The sequence below is a fragment of the Thalassophryne amazonica genome, chromosome 16 (assembly GCF_902500255.1).
Source record: "Thalassophryne amazonica chromosome 16, fThaAma1.1, whole genome shotgun sequence".
Taxonomy (NCBI): Eukaryota; Metazoa; Chordata; class Actinopteri; order Batrachoidiformes; family Batrachoididae; genus Thalassophryne; species Thalassophryne amazonica.
In genome coordinates, this window is record NC_047118.1 from 77,589,081 (window position 1) to 77,601,647 (window position 12,567).

Here is a 12,567-nt window from a genome sequence, read left to right on the forward strand (position 1 = left end):
TTCTTTAGTTGAGCACATTTTGGTTGTTGCACACAGCTGCGCACGAGGATGCAGCTCGTTTGTTTTTTGTCACCAAAGGGGGTTTTTCATTTTTTAGCACTCTGGTTCCCCCTTGTGGTGCCTGAATCACGGTACCGTCAAGCTCTTGAGTAGGAACAGGTGTGTTCCATGTGGTTGAGCTTGACGGTATAACTCACTGATTTGTTTTGTGTTGGTTCATTTTGTGTGGGTGTTTTTTGAGTGGGTTTTTGTTTTTTGTTGTCCACTGTTTGTCTGGGGGTGTGATCCTGCAGCCTTTGCTACACAAAAAAAAAAAAAGAAAAAGAAAAGGAAAGACGGGGACCCAAATAACTGTGTGTTGGTCTGTTTTTTTTTTTTTTTTTCTTTGTTTCTTTTTGTTTCCCCCCTCCCCGGGGTTAGATGGAACGGTCCCCTGGGGGGTGATGGGGTGGTATTTGGGTTGTTTTTTCTCTGTTTTTTGTTATGCCCTCTCTTCTCCTCTGACTCCAGCCGGGGGTGCCGTAGTGTCGGCATTGCTGGAGGGGTGCAGTTAGGTTGTGCTGGGCGTTTCCCAGGTGGCCTCTGCACCCGGGAGGGGAGGGGGGGGGGGGGTTTGGGGTTTTTGTTTTGTTTTGCCTCCCCCAGTTTCCGCCCTCAGGGTTTGACTGTGGTGTCCTCTGGGGGGGAAAAGGCGTTGGGTCCATCTAGCCGTGGGCGGCCGGGGCTGGGTCCATTGGTCGTGTGGGGAGGCGTCTCCTGGGGTTGACGAGTGGTCCTCTGGGGGGCGCTGGTAGTCCCCGTGGGTGACGGTGGATCCCAGAGGGACCTCGGCCGTGGTTATTACTCCTGGAGCTGGCGGGTGGCCCTCTGGGGGGTGTTGGTCCCTGCGTGTCGTTTGGGGGGGAGGAGGGGGGGGGTCTTTTGGCATTTTTGTTTGTGTTTACATGTGGGTTGTTTTTCTTTTCTCCCCTTCCCTGGGGTTTGATGGAACGGTCCTCTGGGGGGGGGGGGGTGTTTAAGTATTTTTGTTTGTAGGCTTGGGTTTGGGTTGTTTTTCCTTTCTCCCCTTCCCTGGGGTTTGATGGGACGGTCCCCTGGGGAGGGGGGGGGGGATGTTTTGGTTGTTTTGTTTTTGACTAATCACACGTTTGGTTAAAGGCTGACCGCACAGGTGTAGGAACTCCTGGCCACACCTGTGCTAAGACAGTTAGAACCAAGGGCAAATATGCAGCCAGTTCGGGCAGTCTGTTGGAGGACGAGCGCGGACGTGGTTTCCAGCCATGGTCCCTGGAGGGGGGTGTTTCTCCTGGGCCAGGTGTGTGTGGTCGCCGGGAGGCTTCCTGTGAGGGTGGGGTACTGTTGTATGGCTGGGGGGGCCTGGCTGCCGGTTTGTTTGTCATTTGGTTTCCTCCCAGGTGGCGTGCATTTGGGACTGAGTGGCTGTGTTGCTGAGGCTGTTAGGACTTCACCCTGATCACCTGCGACTCGTCAGGACTCACAGCTGAGGTGCATCTGGAGGGATTGGAGTATGTTGGCATTTAAGACTGAAGTGCACAGTGTGCATTGGCCAGGAACCCGACCTTGTGACCAGACGGGTGAGATCGTCGTCTTGGGAGCCATCTCATCAGCAGCGGACGCTGAGAACGTCCAGGTTTGATGCACGGTCTGTGAAAGAGGAGGGGGTGAGGTCTCACGCTCATCAGCACACTTCCTGAAGTACGTTGGATTTTGTGACTAACAGTTATACAGTCAGTAAATGTGGTGTCCCTCACACCTTATTGTATTGAGCTGTATGTTAGTCATGTATCAGCTTCCACTGCGGTGGTGATTTGTGAACGGGATGTTCCATGCCTGCAGGTTGGAAGCTGATCAGTAATCAAGCCAGGAAGTGTTTGCTGTTTGTACACCTTTAAGTGTTCTGTGTGTAGAGTGTGGACTCACATAATGGTTCCTTCTTTCACAGACTCGGTTGTTGCGGCCACCTGGGGGGTGTCGGCGGGGTCCTTGGGTCCGAAACAGCTTCTGGCTCCGGACCGTTAGCGCTGCTGGGAGCGCACCACGCCAGACCGCACCTTTTATTATTATTATCACTGTTATGTATTAAATTCAGTTAGCCTTTGTACCGTGCTCTGCTTATTTCATACTGGGTCCTTCAAACGCTGGTCGGTTCTCCGAGCTGCGTCCGACACTTAACATATCTGAAAAGATTTGTTTCGTCAAAACACATCAACTATATTTGCTTTTCTAGAAACAACTAAAATGAGCAAATTTTTGTGACAAATTTTTTTTCAGAAATCAAGAGCAAAATTTCTTGCTAATGAATCACAGGATATAATAATAAATATGTCAAATTATAGTATAATGTGTGTATAATCAACATATATCAAGGACTTGTACAAATTCTTTACAAAATCCATCCTAAATATCTGAGGAGTTGATTTCAGAATTTAGGCACCAACTCAAGAAACTGGCAGTCTATGCTTGCCATAACTCTGCCAAAATGTGTAAATCTTGTACAATATTACAATATGCACATTATCAACCTATACTAAGGATTTGTACAAAGTTACATGAAATTCCATCTAAAAATGTGAGAGTTTATTTCAGAATAGAAGCACCATATGGGGTCAACTTGAATGATATTAAAATATGTGTATTATCAACCTATAACAAGGAACTGTGCCAAGTTCATGAGATTCCCACTAAAAGTGTAAGAGGAGTTGATTTCAGAATCGAGACACCCACTCATGAAACTGATGGAGTGTTGTTGATCAAGGTCCATAGCTCTGCTAAAATGAGCCCAACTCAAATTATGTTATAATATGCTTCTTACCAATCTATAACAAGAATTTATACCAAGTTACATTAAATTCCATCTAAAAGTGTGAGAGGAGTTCACTTCAGAATGCACGCACCCACACATAAAACTGATGGAGTCTAGCGTTGTTAATCAAGGTCCATAACTCTGGTAAAATGGGTCAAAGTCGAATGATGTTAAAATATGCATATTGCCGATCTATAACAAGGACTTGTACCAAGTTTCACGAGATTCCTCCTAAAAGTGTGAGAGGAGTTGATTTCAGAACGCTTATACCCTTTTTGGGATGGACAGACAGACAGATGGGACAGAAATTGCTGTGACATAATCCCACCCTGGGCCTTCAGCCAGCAGGGATAAAAAGCCAACACTTTACCCTTGTAATCACTTTACCCATACAATTGTTATATGTATAATCATGAGATGTTAGTAGGTATTTACTTACATTTAATTGCAAATTTATTTGAAAGAGTATTTTGAAATCAACTGATGATAAGAAAAGGACGTAGATAAGAGAAGGGGTAGGACTGAATAGCCACATGGTTCTTCCTATTCCCTTTTGGACATGTTGTTATGTTGACTTTGGTCTTTTGTTTTGTTTTGTTTTATGATTTATTGCATTTCTATGTTGTTGTTCTTCTTTATTTGATTTGTTTTTCATGTCCGAAATAAAACTTCCATTCATTCACTTTCCCCTCCCACTTGAACAGATCTCCAAAATTCCTACTGACACTTCTGAACCAGGGTGTGGCCAGACAGAGGGAAATGCCCGCCATGAAGAACCAAGAGCAAGAGAGAAACAAAAAAAGAGCAGGACAGAGAAAACCCAAGCAGAAAGGCAGAGCAAGAGACAGACAGATAACAAAAGCAAAGCAAACACATACCACACAAAGTCCAATTCCTGACAACGATCATTGTTGTCCAATGGACTGCCAATAGAATAGGAAATCGTTCTACTGTGACTACATTCAGGGAACTTGATGTTCTCTTGGATGATTTAATATTTCATCCTTGGACTATAAGAGCTGCTCCAGTAGCACCTGTTTCTGGATCCGGCGACCCATTAGTATGAAGTAAAACATGTTCTTCATACTTCTGTTATGTGCTCATGAAATGCTTTGACCAGGACTCCATTATTATTCACTGTCTTAAGTTCAAGTAATGCAGGTCAACCTTGGGTATCTGTAGCTGCCACAAAGGAACAGGAGGGCACAAAACTCTTGGACAGAAGACTTTGTCATGCAGTGTCACGTCTTTTGCTACTACCTCTCCTGTCCATCCAAAGCTTAACAATTTTACCACTTCTCTCTCCCAGCTTGGCTGAATCACTACTTTAAATGGTTGATTGTCTCTCTGACCCGTCAGGTTTGTCTAATAATTAGCCGGAAGTTGCTTTTGATGCAAGCTAAGTGGCATTTCAGCTGTTTCAACTTGCAGAGCACACAATGGAGATTGATTGCACCGCTCCTGTACATATCCTGAGAGGCTTAGCTTGAACTAGATTCAACCCAGATAACCCTAACTTGGATGCAGATCCATACGCCAAGCTACCATATTCCATATTTGATCTTGTCAAATACACAGATTTTGTTTTAGGAATTCCATATCTGCTCCCCGCTCCATTCCAGCAAGACACTTCATGATGTTCATCATCTTTTGCATTTGTCAACTACTTTCATCATATGATCTCTCCATGCAAGTCTTGGAAAAAAAAAGTAAATCTCCCATAGAGTGCCAAACTGTTTGCATTTCTTCGTAACTGATGTAAATAAAGTCCAAGACATATTCAGTGGCAGCTTTACCATCAGAGAGCCTCGTCCACAACAACCACAAGACTCCAAGCTGACATTGATGACAAAGGGGGCAACACACGAAATATCGTGTGATATTTCTCTAAAATTCTGGAAAAAGTGGTGTCATGGCAGCTTGTAGACTATCTTACTGAGAATAATCTCTTTGAGCCACTGCAGTCTGCTTTTAGAAAATATCATTCCACAGAGACAGCTCTCACTAAAGTGGTGTGATCTTCTGCTTACAATGGATTCGGACACCACTACGGTTCTGTTGCTGTTAGATCTCAGTGCTGTATTTGATACAATGGATCATCATATTCTACTTGATAGGCTGGAAAATCATTTTGGGATAACTGGGAGTGCCCTTGCATGGCTGACGTCATACTTGACCAGTCTTCTGTGTTTTGTACATTAACACTACCTCTAACCTTAGTGACATGAAATTTGGGGTTCCACAGAGGTCTGTCTTAGGCCCCCTGCTTTTCTCCCTTTATATAGCACCCCTTGGGCACTTATTGCGGCGTTTTGGGATTACCTTTCACTGCTATGCAGATGATACCAAGATGAGCCAAGGTTCTGTCCAACATGATCAAGCAGAAGAGGAAAGAGAAGGCTGGTAAATGGGAGGTGCCCCTTCTAAAGGTCAGAGCTCAGGGAGAGACAGAAGTGCTCAAAGTCATCAAAACAGGGAAGAGGCAAAAGAAGGCATGGAAGAGAATGGTCACCAAAGTCTGCTTTGTAGGTGACGGCTTCACCTGTAAACCTCCAAAATATGAGCGTTTCATCAGACCCATGGGCCTGCGTTTTAGGGTGATTCTTTAACTACGGGCACTATTGGCCTTGTAAATGTAATTTCCACCACACCATTGCCTTACAATATAAAGTGCCTTGGGGCAACTGTTTGTTGTGATTTGGCGCTATATACATGTGCTCTGATGTTACTGTTTATCTCCATAGAAACTACCCACACAATCTTTCATACAAACTTTTTAAAGGGACATTATTGTTGTGGTGGAAATTACGGCAATAGTGTGGGACAACTACATTTTGTTTAAAAAAATCACAACAGTTGTATGACATTGAATACCCCAATTATGTTTTGATTATTTTACTGATATTTTATTCAGAGATATTTTAAAATATTAGAAAAAAACGTTTGTTTACTATTCATTTTTATCATTGAAGATCATAAGTCTGGGTGTGGGACAAGCACAAAACGGCAATATTTGCATATAATGATGCTGAAAAAAGGTGAAAAAGTCATCATAGACTACTAGGACAAATTTCTTCAAACACTTTCATTGCAAAGATAACTATAAAAGTGTGAAATTTCCCCTTTTTTCTTTTTTTCATAAAATATGATCAAGGGACATAAAAGTGCCCGTAGTCTAAGAATCACCCTTTAAGAAGGCGCACGTCACACACCCAGAGCTGAAGGCCACATTTTGTCTGCCCATCCTTGGTGTGAAGAAGAATCCATCATCACCTCTGTACACATCTTTGGGGGTCATCACCAAGGGAACGGTCATAGAGGTCAATGTCACCGAGTTGGGTTTGGTCACACAAGGAGGAAAGGTCATCTGGGGTAAATACGCCCAGGTGATGAATAACCCAGAGAACAATGGCTGCATTAATGTAGTTCTGCTCGTATGAGACTGTTGACATTCATACAGACTTTGCAGAATAACTGATTTACACAATCGCCCCACATGATAAAGAAAACAGAGGTGCAAAAAGCCGGAAGGAGAAACGTCGCAGAGGATGAACTTTTCAACACATCAGCTTTTGTAACAGATGTGCCCACGGGAAGAGAAGCAAACTGGGTGTTTTTAATGTGTCAGATACTCAGTTATACATGCCGATAACTGCTGGTAATCTTGTTCACATAAAATCCTTAGAAGATTGCCTTGCAGCAGTGAGAAGTTGGATGTCTAGAAACTTCCTACTTTTAAACACTGATAAGACTGAAATGATGGTTCTTGGTCCAGTGAGACATCGGCATCAATTTGACCAGTTAACACTCAGTCTCAGCTCGGGTGTCATACATCACACTGACAGTGAGGAACCTTGGCGTAATTTTTGATCCTTCATTGTCCTTTGACCTCCACATTACAAATATTACTAGGACTGCTATCTTCCACCTGCGAAATATAGCGAAGATTCGTCCCATCCTGTCTATGGCTGATGCTGAGACCCTGATCCATGCATTTATCTCTTCTAGATTGGACTACTGCAATGTTCTATTTTCTGGTTTACTGCAGTCTAGCATTAGGGCTCTCCAATTGGTTCAAAATGCTGCAGCCAGACTTTTGACACGAAGCAGAAAGTACAACCACATTACACCCATTTTAGCATCCCTTCACTGGTTTCCTGTCCCATTGAGATCAGATTTTAAGGTTCTGCTACTAACCTATAAAATTATTCATGGACTGGCACCTTCCTACCTAGCTGAGCTAATTAAACCTTATGTACCGGCCCGGGCTTTACGTTCTCAGGGTGCAGAACTACTTTGTGTCCCTAAGGTGAATAAGAAGTCTGCAGGTCACAGAGCTTTCTCTTATTGTGCCCCTGTTCTGTGGAATGATCTCCCTGCATCAATAAAACAGTCAGATTCTGTGGAGATTTTCAAGTCCAGACTTAAGACGCACTTATTTTCCCTTTCATATGGCTAGCATACTGGTACAGTTTTGTTTTACGCTTTTTACTCTTTTAAATCATTTATTAGTAACTGGAGTGGGCTGCGGCCTCAACTTTACCTAAATTCTGGGTCTTTTAGTGAAGCTTAGGGCTAGCGGCCGGCGATCACCTTAGTATTTCTTCTGTTTTTCTTGTTGATTAATGCTGGCAAATTATACAGTATTTTTTTGTCTTTCTGATGCCTGATTCTGTTTTTTCTCTCTGTTTAAGGTGCAGCTCCATCCAGAGATGGGAGTTGTATTCGTGTTGGCAATCCTCCTGTCCTGTGCGCCAATAGCATTTATTGTATATTTGTCCGTGGATTGTTCTGTAATTTATGTCTGTAGCATGGCCCAAGCAGAGGGTCACCCCTTTGAGTCTGGTCTGCTTGAGGTTTTTTCCTCAGAGGGAGTTTTTCCTTACCACTGTCGCTCTGGGGGTTGGTAAGGTTAGACCTTGCCTGTGTGAAGCGCTTTGAGGCAACTCTTGGTGTGGGCTGGGGTGTTTGGCTGGCTTTGTTTTTGTTTTCTGTTTCTCCCACCAGGTGGTATGCATTCAGGACTGAGTGGCTGAGTATTAGGACCTCACCCTGAACACCTGAGGCTTGTTTTCACGTGCAGGTCATCAGGACTCACAGCTGTGGTGTATTCTGTCTTGATCAGAGATTGCTGCATTTAAACCTTGAATGCACAGTGTGTGATTGCCAGAGACTCGACCTTGTGAGCAGACGTGTGAGATCGACGTCAGGAGAACAATCTCACCATCACGGACGCAGCGACCGCTCCAGGTTTGAGGTCACAGTCTGTGAAGGAGGACTGGGTGAGGTCTCACACTCTTCAGCACACTTCCTGAGGTAATTTGGTTTTGGTGACTTTTATGAAGTAAAGACAGTGGATTTGGTGTCCCTCACACCTTGTTGTATTGAGCTGTCACGTTATGCTAATTGTCTAATCAGCTTGTGCTGCAGTGGAGATTTGAACTGAGTTGTTCTGTGCCTGCAGGGTGAGAAGCTGATATATATATTTAAGCCAGGAAGTGTTTGCTGATTGTGTGCACCTTTTGAGCTGTGTCTCTCTGGGTGGAGAGTGTTGGACTCACCTGTTTTCTTTCTTCACAGACTTGGTTTGTCGCGGTCACCTGGGGGGTGTCGGCGGGGTCCCTGGGTCCGAACTGCTGTGGCTCCGGACCGTTTGCGCTGCTGAGAGCGCGCCATGTTTTCACCTCACCAGACTGCAGACATTTTTGGTTGTTTATCACTGCACTCATTATGATTATTAAATTCTGTTATCTTTTGAACCGTGCTGTTTATTTCATGCTGGGTCCTGTCAAACGCTGGGTTGGTGGTCTGACCGCGTCCGACACATAACAACTCTGTTGTGATTTGGCGCTATATAAATGAAAATAAGTAAGAACAGGGGTATGTAAATTTTTGATCAGGGTCATTTGGGTATTTTCTGTTGTCATTATGATTTATAAAGAGTAAACACAGTTGTTTGACAATAAATGGCTTCACCCAACCACTAACCATGAATCACAACTTTTTTTGTGTGTTATCATTCATATTGTCTGAAAAATGGCCAAAACGTCTGCCAGGGTATGTCAACTTTTGAGCACAACTTTATGTATGTGTGAAATTTCTTTAACACATCCTCTGTTATCTGACAATTATTATCTGTCCTTTCCCCTCCCATAATGCATTATGGGCATTGAAATATCCAAATAACTAAGTATCTTGTCCTTTGACTTTCTCTAGTTCCTTGAATTCTTTTTACATGGACTATAATGTGTGCCAATTACAGGGGCATCACACTACTCAGCCTCCCTGGTAAAGTCTACTCCAGGGTGCTGTGAAGGAGGGCCCAGCTGATAGCCTAACCTTGGACTGAAGAGGAACAATGCGGGTTGCGTCCTTTAGTCTTGTCACGATGGGTGGGTGCCAGGCACCTGAAGCGGCAGGACCCCCAATGCAGACTCCCAGACTAGGTTTGGTGTAAAAGAAATCTTTAATTCAGGCTCAGGTACGGTACACAGGTGATCAGTCAGCGTAGCAGAAGCACAAACAGGGTCAGGCATAAACGCAGTCACGATTAAGCAGGGTTCGGAGGCATGAGCAGACACAGACATCAGAGATGAGGCAAAAGGCGCGGTCAAAAATACAAATCAGGAGTTGGATACACGGCAAAGCAAAAACAGGACTAGATACAGAGCTCGTGAGTGTACAAAGACAACAAACAAGCAGGGGAGTGGTAGTTGGGAGGAGATTAAATAAGACAGGAGTTAACAAGGTGCACGTGAGGAACAATCAAGAAAGGGGTGTGGCTAGTGAAGGAAGATTAAACACTGTGCAAGATGGGGAGGAAGCGAGTGCACAAAGTGAAGTGATGTAGGATACAGAGATGCGTGAGCAGGTGCCAAGAGTGTGAGTGAAAGAAAACACAGAGTGGACAGAATCAAAGTGTGAGACAAAGACAATAGCAGGTGCAGTGCTGTGGAGTGGGAACATACTCGGGAGAGTAAAATAAAATAGACACTGAGGGCAGAATAACATAACCAAGAACTGGGCAAGAACATGAGAACTGATCAGGAAAAATGGAGCATAAATACTTAAGCAAAACTAAACTGGTGACAATAGTAACAACAGCAAAATAAACAAGTGATAACCTAATGAAAACTACATGAGAACAGAGATAAATACTAAAACTAAATTAAACAGAAACTGACTAAGAACACAAGGCGGTAAAACAAACCAAAAGAAAAGCAGTGACTAAACGATAACAGAAAACAAAACCTGACATGAAAGCACAACAAATATTACAAATGAGAGGAACTAGATAAACAAGTGATAAATGAACAATAGATGAAAACACAACTAAATGAAGACAACGAGAACAGAACAGAATGAAAGTCAAAACTAACAGTAACAAAGAAAACAAAGTGACAAAGCAAAATGGAACATAGAATAAGCACACAATGTAAACAAGCAACTAATAAATCAAAGCGGGAAGAGAAGGTGAGAAAAAGAAAGAGGCAAAAATAGAATCAAAGCCCTGATCAGGGCGAAAACATGAAAAGTCTCAATATTAACAGATTGCATTTCATACAGTCATGTTTTTTGTTTTTTATGAAATTACTCTTTTTTTTTTGAAGGAATGCTGCAAACATAATTTTTTTGTTTGTTTTTTTTGCAGCAGTCATCATCTCTGTAGATCCCATGGGGACTACATTACGGGCAAAAATACATTACCAGAAATGTAATTTGAATAATTGCCAATAAAAGCACCCCAGCTGTTGGTTTCCACAACCTGACACAATACTCAGTCCATGCAAGCATTCAACAGTGTAGGAGCCAGAACACATCCATGAGGATTGCCAGAATTCACCGGGAAAACAGTTTGGAGATTCCAAATTTTCAAGATGTACCAGACATCAGTATAATCAACTTACACACTTTTGTGAACATATATATATATATATATATATATATATATATATATATATATATATATATACACAGTGGTGTCAAAAGTACACACATTTGTTACTTAAGTAGAAGTATAGATACTGCAGTTTAAAAACACTCTGGTAAAAGTTGAAGTATCAACTTGACCTCTTTACTCAAGTAAAAGTGAAAAAGTATGTGCTACAAAACCTACTTAAAGTATAAAAGTATAAAGGAACCTTAAAAAAAAAAAGTAGATGCCACTATATGAATTGAAAGCTTAATTTAAAAACTGATTCGTTCTACATGTGGCCCAAGACCCAAAACCCAAAATTACCCCCCAACACCACCTGCACGACAATGTTTCAATTCTAGAAGCTCTGAAATGCAATCTGGGACTATTCCAGACAATAAACTGCAGTGAGTGCAGCATCCATTTAGTGAGAAAAAAAAAACAGCTTTCCTTATTCAGATTCATTCCAGTAGTATTCTGCTCTTACTAGGATGCAGCAGTTTTCTAGTTTGGCAGATAGTTCTGGAGGAAATAACTAAAGAAATTAACACATTGAAAATATGGTTTGACCGAAACAAACTGTCATTAAATAAGACAGGGATGAAGTGGAGGTGTAAGAGTCACTAGGTGTTCACAGGAAACATTTATTTATGTATGTATTTATATATGTATGTTCATTGTTAGTTGCTTTTATATTTTCTGTTGTGTTTCTATTCAGGTTCTTTTTGCCTCTTTCTCTAAAATTGTATATAATAATCATTAGATTATTAATATATAAACAAAAATAAATTTAACAAATATTACAATTTGAAAACAAATACACCCGAACGTGACGAGAGCTGCTTAATGCTAACTTTTAACATTGAAAATGCCATAGACATGCTAACGCGTTAGCGTCGCTCCCGTTTTTAAGTTATAAAATACATCTATCAACTGTTTCAGAAGACCATAACAGATCGGTTTAACATAGAAAAGGTAAATAATACTCACAGAAGTAGGCTCTTTAGGGTTTTAGCGGGGGAAAATTAAGCGAAAGAAAGAAAGAATAAACGAAGCAATAGGTCGAAGCATTGCTTCAATCTGCGAACCACTGCTTGGATTGGTTCACGGTTCAAAGCAAAGCCGTGCTGCAGAAAAGTTGATTACAGGTGCACATGACGTGAAATATATATATATAAACATTAAACTGAAGCCAAGAGTAACGAGGCTGTTTGTTTTAAAAATGTAAGGAATAGAAAGTACAGATACTTGTGTGAAAATGTAATGAGTAGAAGTCAGAAGTAGGCAGAAAAATAAGTAAAGGAGTAAAGTATAGATACCTAAAAAGTGTACTTAAGTACAGTAACGAAGTGTTTGTACTTCGTTACTTGACACCTCTGTGTATATATATATATATATATATATATATATATATATATATATATATATATATATATATATATATATATGCCTTCAAATAAACACACCCAATCTAAAATAAATAAAATTTGCAAAGCTATACAGTTGCTGAAAGTCATGGGAAAAAAATCTTTGCTTGTTCTCATACATTTCATACACTAATCCATTTTTCAAAGCCACTTATTCCAGTGAAGGGTCACGGGGGCGTAGCCTATCCAACAGTCATTGGCGGTATGCATGGTTCACCCTGGACAGACCGCCATCTATCACAGGGCCAACGCACAGACATTTCATACACTCACTTGTTGAAAAATATTTTTTACTTCACACATTTTATAATGAAGTATTTTTAAGACCACTTTGAATCAACTCAGGTTAACCTCTTCAGTGGCTGCCGGGCTGCTGGTAGAGACAGACAGCACTTGCAGAA

The 12,567-nt window shown here is 41.8% G+C and overlaps 1 protein-coding gene across 1 annotated transcript; it reads left to right on the forward strand.

Annotated features, from left to right (window-relative positions):
- Positions 1 to 5,179: 5,179 nt before the first annotated feature.
- LOC117528299 (ribosome biogenesis protein NSA2 homolog) lies at positions 5,180 to 6,304 on the forward strand. The gene is made up of 2 exons (XM_034190912.1): positions 5,180 to 5,421; positions 6,019 to 6,304. The coding sequence occupies exons 1-2, from the start codon at positions 5,197 to 5,199 to the stop codon at positions 6,262 to 6,264; spliced, it is 471 nt and encodes a 156-aa protein (XP_034046803.1). The 5' UTR covers positions 5,180 to 5,196; the 3' UTR covers positions 6,265 to 6,304.
- The last annotated feature ends 6,263 nt before the right edge of the window (positions 6,305 to 12,567 follow it).